At 36.8% G+C, this 12144-nt stretch overlaps 1 protein-coding gene across 1 annotated transcript in view; it reads right to left on the reverse strand.

Moving 5' to 3' along the window:
* LOC142342372 (uncharacterized) overlaps positions 1 to 11807 on the reverse strand; it is a 50065-nt gene extending 38258 nt beyond the window's left edge. The window contains exons 1-2 of the mRNA XM_075393678.1: positions 11670 to 11807; positions 10913 to 11039 (exon numbers count right to left, since the gene is read on the reverse strand). Coding sequence (XP_075249793.1) covers positions 10913 to 11039; positions 11670 to 11761 — 219 coding nt within the window. The 5' untranslated portion in view covers positions 11762 to 11807. The remainder of the gene's footprint in view (positions 1 to 10912; positions 11040 to 11669) is intronic.
* Between the last annotated feature and the right edge of the window lie 337 nt (positions 11808 to 12144).

The following is a 12144-nucleotide window of genomic DNA, read 5'->3' on the forward strand; positions in this document are numbered from 1 at the left end:
CCAAAAGAAGATGGTTTGCGTTCATTGAATCACCAGCTAGGGCAATGCGCGCACCAAATCTAATTCATTTCAACGAATGGCTGCAAGAAGAATCTCAAACACATGAACGACTTCTGAGCAGTGGTCCGACAATTTTCAAATTGGATACTGCATCCTCCAAATCAGGAAAAAGGTTTGATTTTAAGAAAAATCCGAATTCAGAAAAGTCAGGTATGAGTTCAAACACTGATAAGGATAGAATTAATTCAAAATATCCACTGTGTAACGCCGATCATCGAAATTGGAATTGCGAGAAGTTCAAGAAAATGAAAAAGAAAGATCGATACGACGTTGCAAAGGAAAAGAGTTTGTGCTTCGCTTGTTTGTCCAACAATCACGCAGCAAAGGAATGTCCATGAAAAAAGAAATGTGGAAATGACAACTCTGAGAAGACTCACAACAAACTTTTGCATTACAGGAAGAAATCTGAAGTTTCATCAGTGTCAGTGAAGTCACAAAGCACGAACCTGACCAGTAATTCAGAGTCAGTAAGAGGTCTCATGCAGGTTGCAAGAGTGAGAATCTTCGGTCAAGACGGACAGTTTGAAGACGCTCTTGCAGCATGTGAGACAGCTTCAACTCAGACGTGGTTTGACGAAGATCTTTTGGACAGACTCCAGCTAGATGCAGAAATAATCTCTTTAATGTGACGGGAAAACGTGGTACACAAAGTACTTCATGCCAGGCAGTGCAAGTAGCAATTGGGCCGGCTAACAGCCTCAAAACTAAAAGAAAGCAGCTTACCGTTAGCTGTCAGAAGAACCTAAAAAATGGCAGAGGCGTGTACAACCTGCAAGAGATGAAGCAAAAATACCCGTATCTGAAATGCGTGGGAATTAAAGAAATTGACCTCACGAAGGTGACCATCATCTTGGGTCAAAATATCTAAGAGCTAATTCGACCAAAGGAGTACAGGAGTGGCGGAGAAAACAAACCATGGTTGGGCAGTCAAGCTTCCACTGGCCCACTTCCAGTGAGTGAAATCCGTTTAAGTGGTGCAGCTTGTCATGTTGCGAATGAAGATGACATCAAATTAGCAGAAGTTGTCAAGAAATGGTGGGATATGGAGTCAAAAGGCACTTCGATGGCTGCTGACAAAAGGAGCAGAGAAAACAAGCTGGCAACTGAAATCTTGAACTCCACAGTGAAGTTCAATGGAGATCGATACGAAGTTGGTTTGCTGTGGAACGGAAATCAATCAGCTTTGTCGAACAACTTTGCGTCAGCACTGGGACAACTTCGAGGACTAAAACGACGAATTGACAACGACTTACCACTCAAAACAAAATACAGTGAAACAATAGCGTCTGATTTGCGAAAAGAATATGTTTCGATCATATCCTCTGACGAACTTGCCTCAACTCGAGACGATCTTGTGTGGTATGTTCCACATCACCCGGCATTAAATCCTCACAAACCAGATAAATTGAGGAGAGTTTGCAAGGCGGCAAGTAAATTTCGTGGTTACTCGCTTAATGATATGCTCATAGCGGGACCAGACCTGTTGGCGAGTTTGATGGGCATTCTATCAAAATTTCGAGAAAACAAGTTTGCGATGACAGCAGATATCGCAGAAATGTTTCTTCAAGTTGAGGTCAAGTCTGAAAAAAGAAAATTTTTGCAATTTCTTTGGTTTGACGATAACGACCAAGTTGTTACGCATCAGTACAATCTGCACATCTTTGGAGTTAAGTCATATCCAACAAGTGCAAATTTCACTCTTCAACGATGCGCTCTAGATAATGCATCTGTATTCGAGCGTTCGAGTCGAATCGCTTCTTATTATTTTTATACGGATGACTTTTTAGTTTCCCTGAATAGTTAAAAAACAGCAGTAGATTTCAAATTGGAGTTAACAGAACTCTTGGCAAAAGGTGGTTTGAAACTCTCAAAATGGTAGACGAACTTCGACCGAAATGAAGTTCATGACAAAGCTTTGACAACAATAGGTCTCGAGTGGAATAATGTCTCTGACACACTCAAAGTTTGTAAGGAATGGATTTTGAGCCAGAGAGCAGATGGGCACAGCGTAAGGTCCTATTAGTTGTTTCAAGTGTTTTTGACCCATTAGGATTCCTAGCACCGTTTGTCATCAGAGGAAGAGTCACTCTGAAAAAAATAAGGCAAACGAAAGGACAACAATGGACTGCTGCATTGACGAAAACTTGAACAGAAAGTTTGCAGATTGGATTGCTGAATTGAATGCCGATGAAGCTTTAGAAGTGAGCAGATGGTATCAAACAAGCGATGAAAACGTCACAAATGAATTGCATGTTTTTGGTGACGCCTCTGAAGATGCCATTTGTGCTGTAGCTTACCTTGTTACAGGGACCAGAAAAGCAGAAGGAGAAGTTCTGTTCATCATGGGCAAAGCACGAGTTGCTCCAGTGAAACATCACACAATTCCGAAATTGGAATTAATGGCAGCAGTAACTGGAATCAGATTGAAGGATGCTACCATCAAAGAGCACTCTCTTCATTTTCACAAAACGTTTTTGTGGTGAGATTCCACAACAGTAATTCAGTGGATCAGGTCAAGCAACATTAAGCAACCCACTTTTGTAGCCAATCGTGTTGCAGAAATACTGGACAGGTCAACAGTCGACGAATGGCATTATATTTCGGGTGTGAAGAATCCAGCTAATTTAGGAACGAGAGGAATTAGTTTTGACGATGTTTCGAGAAGTAATTGGATTCAAGACCCCGAGTGGCTCAAACACCCAATCGTTTTAGAAGCACACAATCAGCACCCAGTTGAGCAAGATATGGACATTAATGTGTTCATAGCTAAGGATGATAGTCAAAACACCTTGAACTGGGAAAACTTCAGCCAGTTCAACCGATTGCGCAGAACAGTTTCGTGGATTTTGTCAAGGAAGCATAAATCTTAGACAGTTTACGAGTTGTTAAATGAGGCGGAAGATGTCATCTGGAAAATTGTCCAGATAGAAAGCTGTGCAACAGCAAGAAAACTTCATTTGACTGGCAAAAAGATTTCGCCAAACAGTAAGATTGTCTCAGTGGTACCCTTCATCGACTCTAACGGGATTTTGAGAGCAAAAGGGTGACTTCGTAAAGCAGATTTGCCAAATGAAACAAAACATCCTGTTAATTTGCCCAGCAAGCAGAGAGCAGTTCAGCTGTTCTTGAATTATCAGCACACAGTCTTTCACCACGAAGGTGTCGAGTATATTAGAAACGAAGTCCAAAAGGAGTTTTGGATAATTGTGTCACGAAGTGCCCTCCGATCAGTTAACCACAATTGTGGCACAGCGTAAGGTCCCATTAGTTGTTTCAAGTGTTTTTGACCCATTAGGATTCCTAGCTCCGTTTGTCATCAGAGGAAGAGTCACTCTGAAAAAAATAAGGCAAACGAAAGGACAACAATGGACTGCTGCATTGACGAAAACTTGAACAGAAAGTTTGCAGATTGGATTGCTGAATTGAATGCCGATGAAGCTTTAGAAGTGAGCAGATGGTATCAAACAAGCGATGAAAACGTCACAAATGAATTGCATGTTTTTGGTGACGCCTCTGAAGATGCCATTTGTGCTGTAGCTTACCTTGTTACAGGGACCAGAAAAGCAGAAGGAGAAGTTCTGTTCATCATGGGCAAAGCACGAGTTGCTCCAGTGAAACATCACACAATTCCGAAATTGGAAATAATGGCAGCAGTAACTGGAATCAGATTGAAGGATGCTATCATCAAAGAGCACTCTCTTCATTTTCACAAAACGTTTTTGTGGTGAGATTCCACAACAGTAATTCAGTGGATCAGGTCAAGCAACATTAAGCAACCCACTTTTGTAGCCAATCGTGTTGCAGAAATACTGGACAGGTCAACAGTCGACGAATGGCATTATATTTCGGGTGTGAAGAATCCAGCTAATTTAGGAACGAGAGGAATTAGTTTTGACGATGTTTCGAGAAGTAATTGGATTCAAGACCCCGAGTGGCTCAAACACCCAATCGTTTTAGAAGCACACAATCAGCACCCAGTTGAGCAAGATATTGACATTAATGTGTTCATAGCTAAGGATGATAGTCAAAACACCTTGAACTGGGAAAACTTCAGCCAGTTCAACCGATTGCGCAGAACAGTTTCGTGGATTTTGTCAAGGAATTATAAATCTGAGACAGTTTACGAGTTGTTAAATGAGGCGGAAGATGTCATCTGGAAAATTGTCCAGATAGAAAGCTGTGCAACAGCAAGAAAACTTCATTTGACTGGCAAAAAGATTTCGCCAAACAGTAAGATTGTCTCAGTGGTACCCTTCATCGACTCTAACGGGATTTTGAGAGCAAAAGGGTGACTTCGTAAAGCAGATTTGCCAAATGAAACAAAACATCCTGTTAATTTGCCCAGCAAGCAGAGAGCAGTTCAGCTGTTCTTGAATTATCAGCACACAGTCTTTCACCACGAAGGTGTCGAGTATATTAGAAACGAAGTCCAAAAGGAGTTTTGGATAATTGTGTCACGAAGTGCCCTCCGATCAGGTAACCACAATTGTGTACAGTGTCGATTGTTTGCAAGCATCAAGCCACCACAAATGAGTGATCTTCCGATCGAAAGAGTTATGAACAATGTTTACGAACACAGGTGTTGATTATTTTGGACCTTTCGAAGTAAAGATGTTTCGACGGACAGTAAAAAAATGGATATGCTTGTTTACGTGCCTAAGTGTACGAGCAGTGCACATAGATTTAGTTGACAGTTCTGACACGACTTCATGTCTTGATGCAGTCCATCGATTCATTGCAAGACGAGATCAGCCAAAGACAGTTACTTCGGATAATGGTACGAATTTTGTTGGAGCAGCGCGAGAGTTCAAGGAGTGCTTCGCCGAGCTTCAAAGGGATGAAATCACAGTCATATTATCCGAGTCGGGCATCAAATGGTCTTTCAATCCACCAGCAGCGCTTCACTTCGGTGGAGTTTGGGAAATATTGGTACGATCCTGCAAAAAAGCGCTGTTTAATGTCTTGGGAATGCAAAGCCTGAAGGAAGACAGGTTGCGAATGGTTTTCTGTATCGTGGAACAACTTCTAAACAACCGTCCACTTACTAGCGTTAGCAATGTTTCCGATCTACAGCCTTTAACGCCAAATCACTTCTTTATTAGTAAAGTTAACGTGAATTGGCCAAATGCATTGTTTTCTGGAACACCAGTTAGCTACAGAAAAATCTTTCGTGACCAACACAGTATCGTTGTTGCAGTTTGGAATCGTTGGATGAACGAGTATCTTCCTACCTTGCAACAGAGGAACAAATGGGCGAAGGAAGAACTAGAAGAGATCAAGAAAGGAGATCTTGTTTGGATAACGGACAAGAATACTCATCCCTTCAACTTTCGTTTGAGTAGAGTTGAGGAAGTTTGCATAGGTGATAATAAGATAGTCAGAGCAGCTTTGATAGAAACTCCACTGGGATCTTACAAACGACCAGTAATGAAACTTATACCAGTCAAAAGTGACCGCAAATTATGTTTTTTTTGGAAAATGACCAAAAAATTGGGCCGGCTATGTTGCGGTCAGAACTTGTTTCATTATGTAATATTCTAATTTATTGTCCCGACCTGTGTACATTTAGGTGCTTTAAGTGTTTATCATTTATCAGTAGTCTCCAGCCGGTTAGATATTATATTAGTTGTCTTTTTTCCCGAATTGTGCTCTTACTTTGCATATGATACACATAACCCTTTCTTCAAAGTGAAATTTGACCTTGAAGGTGAAGTCGGAGATAGCAACATGGGGGGGGGTTTCGGTCTTTAATTCCGACGAGCTGTACAACAGTACCATTGGATTGTCCAAATTCTGACAAAAGTTTTTGAGATGAACGCGTATGCGAAAATCTCAAAATTAAGCAAAAATTCTGAAGTATTTAGCTACGAAGCTAACTTTATTTATTCTTAATCATTCTTTTGAGCTGAGTGAGGGCTAAAATGTCATGGTCAATTGTTCCAAGTTTTAAATGTCAAATTCCAGTGTTTGAATTTTACTTTTGGCCTCTTTATTGTCTCAAACAACTTGACTTTTCTAATTTTGTTTATTTTCATAAAGATTATTGAAATTTTTAAGTAAGCTTAATCAACCAATATGACTTAAATGGTTATGCTAATGTTATTTGGGGTATTTTCCATTTATATACCGTGCTTTTCCAGAATTTAATTTTGTTTGAAAATCCAAAAACCAAAATGTTAACGTTTATGCTTTTGTTTACTTATAATGTAAACAATGTTCCAAGTTGATAATTATTAAGTCGCTCAGATTGCCGTAAGAATCAGTTGCATTTTTTCCATCCAATCAGTGGATTAGTTTGTTAATTCAAAATACAATTTCAGTTAAAGTATTATTCAAAGAGTTTCAAGTTGCAACCGAGACAAGAGTTTGAAATATTATTTGATTGATTTTTTGATCTGAAAGTTTGAGACCTAAAAGTTTTACGAACCAGCGGCGTAAAATTATTCTTGAAACGTAGTCAGATAGCAGCCGCAACAATATCATTGGAAGAATTTGTATAAAAAACAATTACGGCATCATTGAGTAACATTACACAAAACTTTCACAGCTTTAAACCAAAAGAAACAGTTGCGATAGATGTGTCAGAAAAAACTCACTGAAATCTCGATGACGAAATATTTCATTTTTTTAAGACCACTTGGTAAAGCTGAAGATCAGCCAAAATCCATGGCATTGTCAAACACTGATAGGCTCATGTCTTGAAACATCTCATGATACTAATCTTGGGAAAAAAGATGTCTGCATTCAACTTATCAACCCAAAAGGCAAAAAGTGAAAAACAGACATTATTCTCGGAAAAACAACGGAACTTTTCAAAGAAAAAAATTTATACATTTGACACACAAAAACACTAAATATATATCGACTTAGAGTCAAAACAATTCAGACAAACACATCATATACTTCTTTCTTGATGAAGATATCTTAGACAACATTATTCCGGACTATTGCAAAAATTAAATTGATCACAATAAAGAAAAGAGATCAGAATAAACAATAAAAAATCCGTTTAACACCTTACAAAAGGGTATTAGAACCCCAAGAATATTTTCTGAAAAAACGAATAAGTCCAAACTTGTAAACGGAAATTAAGCAAGCTCTTGGTGCTGCGCTATATTAAATGAAATAAAGAGCAAAAAATTCTAAGAAAAAGGCTAACGGTTAACTTTTAACAATTGATTGGTAAAAGAAGAGGGAATTCAAATTTTTAGTGGTAGAAGACTATATTGATACAAACTAAAATGTGGAAAAAATGAATACACTGTGAAAATAATAAATGAAAAGACTACTTTGTGCATTTGACAGTTAAAAATCAAAATTAAAAAATGACCAAAAAGCAGTCACAAATTTTTATTTAGCTTTCAATGCGAATAAGAATCACATAGCTATCCTCCTGTGCAGAAAAAAAGTAAAAACAGATCAAAGATTCAAAACATCAGAATATTTTGCAGTGTGTGTCAACGAAATTTTAATATTGCACACAAAATAATTTTAATTGACTTTCAAAGAATTATTGCGAAAGAAAAATCAATTAACATAGACTTAAATTAAATCCTGGATCTAGCACAAAATGTTTTTGGTAATTAAAAGCAACATACAATAAAAAATCTGCGACAGATATGACAAAACTGCCAAAAACGGATTAGCATGTATGCACTTTTGTAAAATTAAAATACCTCACTTTGTAAAGAGACACTCAATTCACAAAATATCATAAAGATTTTGCCGTACTGACAAATTGTTGAAAAAAAATTTTCTGCTCAATGATCCAAAAATGAAGAAAATAATGAAAAGGTAAAAATTTACCTAAAAAATTGAGGCTCGCGAAAAACATTGTGGTATCAATTTCCGGAGCTACATTTTCATACAGCATTTGGACAAAAATTAACCGCAAAAATCAAATTACAAGCGCCAACATGTACAAATTGGACGAAAAACATCTAAAAGAGTAATATATATATATATATATATATATATATATATATATATATATATATATATATATATATTTATATGCGTCATTCTCTCAAATTTTTTTTTTCAAAAAGGAGAGTCGTTCACTGAACGCAGCGCATGACAACAAATCATATTTTGCTCAGAAAAAAGTAAAGTTACAGTAGTATTTGCAGCAAAGTTAGTCATTTTCGCTTTTAGATCAAAACGCCGTCTGAACGAATAGTAATTCCCATTTAAAAACCTCAAGAAAATCAATACTAATCTTCCAGTCGTCTGAGAACAATTAAAACCAAAACTTCTAAGACGGAAGAAAAAAGGCTCCAGTTGTGGTGTTTTTCATAATAGAAAAATCTGCATACAACAAAAATTTTATCGAATAAAGATTGCTTTCAGACAAATCCTTTAGGGTACTTATTGCAAGAAATTAGTATTAACGAAGTTGAAAATGCACATCACGTCACTAGCTGTCTCAATTAAAAATATTTTGATTTTGAAAGCATCTCTGACGCATTTCGAAAAACTTCCTCTAAAAAATGCTTTTCGCTTTTTTCAATGAAACTTCATTATGCTTATTGTATGCAAACCAATTAACAGCAGAGAGACTTAAAGCACCGATCAGAGGTTATGACCATGAAAACACAACGATATAGCAAACCATTAACTTAGTTTTCCGTATAACAAAAACTATTGAAAATATATTATTGAATAAACTGATCTGTTTTAATCGACCACAGGTTTAGACTTCGGTTTATGAAAAGAATAGAAAAGTCTAGCGGTGGGGTCAATATTGACTATAATTAAACAGTCGAGCTTCCTTCTGAAAGTCGAAAAATAGTCTTTTCGTGAGTCGAGTGAAGTCTTTCCATGGTTACTCTTGGGTCGAGCATGGTCTTTTCATATATAATTTTTGAGCAGGGGGATTTCCTGTTAGTAGTCCAATATTTAATACCCCGATTGTCAATTATTCACGCCCGACTAAATGCCATTTAGTAAAAAAAAAATTTAAGATGAAAAAACAATTTCAATAAATGGTATTTCAAAATTGGATTTTCGCGTGTTGAAAATTATTTAAATTATTTTTAATAAATTAAAAAACTCGAATATTTAAACATCAACCAACAAATATCGGAAGAGTTGCTCTCGAACGACAGGCGAGGCAATTTAATTCAGGGGCCGTAGTCTAGATCAATTTTTCTTCATGGGTGCAAAAAACTCTCCCCCGGCGGGATCCGCACCGCTGACCTCCCGTTCCACAATCACCCGCACTAACCACTGCGCTACGACTCACTAACCTTGTCAATGCTGAAACCGATTTTATATTAGCAACAAGCTTTACTTCGGAGATCACATAAAAATGAAGAACGAAAGCGTGAAAAAGTCACTTGAGAAGCCAAATATTGTTCTAGAAGAAAAGCGCAAAATTGAAAAAATTTGCAGAAAAAAGACACACGCGTTTACAATAATTGCTATGGACTTCGTTCAAGAGCAATTAAAAATGTCGATTAGCCATGACAGAGAAGAATTGTTTCAATGATAGAATTAAACGTAATTCTGTGAACCAGATCGCTTTGCAAAAAATAAAATGTGCTTTGTGCACAAACTTCTATAAACTTGCCTTAAGAATATGTTTAAGTATGTTGATCTAAATTGAATGGCTGTTAATCAAACTACAGAGATACAACTCTGAGGCCACTGCTTTTTGTTTTTGCACAACACTGACATCCTTTCTGCTTGTTTAAACTTCAGGGTTGCATTTTCCGTGCTGGCTTCGTTAACTTTATTCATCCGAAAAAAATTGCAGTCATTGTCGTTTAACAGAGGTGTCAACTCTACTCAAAAAAATTTTTGCTGATGTATTCAGAGAAAAAAAGTAACAATCGATGGAAGCAGTTTTTGCCAATTTCAAATACTTGGGCATAAAAATAGATTTAGATTTTCAAATTGGTTTTCAAGAGCACGTGAAAAACATTAAAACCAGGTGGTAAAAGTTTAGTTCACTGGTCTCAGTCATCACAGATTATTATACCGCCGGAATGCACGATCAGCATTACGAGCGCCTACCGGTATCAAATTTTTGGGTAAATTTGCTCACTTTTGTAACCAGATGTCTCTTTTCCTATCTTATTACATTGTACATATGAAACGTATTTACAAACATTGCGGATGCAACGGCGGTGCCCTATATGGTAATTTCAGTCACTGAAAGCTTAAAAGCGCATTCCACTTTCCGCCGCAAAATACTTTTGCAGAAGCGCATTTCGCAAAATTGTCGTAATTAGAAGTCACTTAGTTGTAGTATAATCCCTCACTTTAGTAATCAATGTTGATAAAACTCTCTTAGTCTTATCTGCCGGTACACTTTGATTCAATTCGGTATCGCTTCACTTCAAAAAGGATTTAAAAGTTGTGAAATGCCGGATGTAACTGCTAATCACATATTTTGGAAGTCTTTCCATTTTAGCCTATTTAACAGCCATGTGGAAACTACTTACACGAATTTTAAGCGCTTTCCACATTGGGCGTCCAAAGACAAAGTCAAGTGCCAGATATATTCTTTGTAACTATTTGTTTTTTTCTTTGTTACCGGCAGACGCTCGTAATGAGCTTTTCATATAGTTGGAATAGTTGATCTCTTTTTCTAACGATACGCTATTAGAAATGTTTTATCCTCAAAGTATTCCCAACTTGTTTCAACACTTCTGGAAACTTGTCACTTTAGCTAATAAGGTATTTGAGTAGGCAGTTGAGTTCGTTGTATATCTAGTTCTCCACTCTTAAGAATTATTATTAGGTAGGCAGATATTTTTTAAAGTACGACAATTAAAAAAATGATCCTACTTCACTAATTACGGAAACAATAATAACCACTATTAATTAGAGATACAAGCTGACTAACTTTGTTTGCGAGATGACAATATGGACCTCGACAGTTCTCTTGATTGACCAGGTCCTCCTCTTTGGCCCAGTAGGTAAAAGTTGTCCCAGAACCTCTCTTCTTCCTAGTTGCCCCATCAACATTGTCACTAGAGAGGAGGGGACCATTTATTACCAACTCAACTTCTTAGAATAAATATTTTTGAAAATGTAATGGTTAGTCGTGTTTTAAGGAAACAATTCCATTTCGAAATCCGTCACATCACTTCCTCATTTTATAATTCAGAGACAATTCTTGAAAAATTCTTTAGAATAGACCATTTAAACTGCTCATGATATCGCATATTGGTCGCTTAACAAAATTTACATACATAGACATTTTGCCATTGAACTTCAACCACTGATTATCCTAAAAGTTCTTGCATCACTAATTTCTTCATAAAAAACAAAAACGACACTGCCACTTATCAAAATTTTCCCCAGATCTTTACTGAATAGAGTACAGTAGTCATTCACATTTAGCTGTCAAATAGCAGCAATATTTTTGTAATAATAATATAATAAATTGTTTCCATCAGTCAATAAGTATCTTCACAATTACCTTTCGTGCAGTGACATTATTCTGATTTTCGGCCCATCTTACTCATCTTTATCAAGCACGGAAATCTTGCCAACCCACCCCTACCTTGTTCAACTTTGCAGAAAAACCTTTATGTGGAGGCAACCTGCGAGTAGAAGGAAAATTGAAGTTGTCTTATTTTTATATTACCGAAACTTACTGAATATCATTGTTCGAAAACAGCATCCACGCAACAAACGCCATCATTAATCCAACTGCGAAACTAACACTAACACGATTTGAAGGTCTCATGCTGACCTTGCATGTGTTGAACAAATTAAAATGAGTTCAGAGTTTGTTCACAATTGTAAAAAATATTACTCTAAATCGAACGTTTTCTTCAGAACTTCTTTCAAAGTTTTAAACACAGTTTAAAATTTTTCACAAACTTGAAAATTAAGTAACGATTTTTGAACTCAATAAAAGCAAATGTAGCTATATCGTTCCAACCTCGAAATTAATTTGGGGTTTGTGAAAAATTATGCTATCCTGGCTTATTTTGTTAAGTCAATTTTGGTCGATTGAAATCTTTTGTGGAGAGATACAAAACGTTGGTACCATAGATAAGCTTTTGAGAAACTAAATTCATCCTTGAAGAGACTCTGTATAATTTGCAATTTCTCGAGGAAACATGA

Source organism: Convolutriloba macropyga, chromosome 7 (genome assembly GCF_964194025.1).
Source record: "Convolutriloba macropyga chromosome 7, txConMacr16.3, whole genome shotgun sequence".
In the NCBI taxonomy this organism is placed as follows: domain Eukaryota; kingdom Metazoa; phylum Xenacoelomorpha; order Acoela; family Convolutidae; genus Convolutriloba; species Convolutriloba macropyga.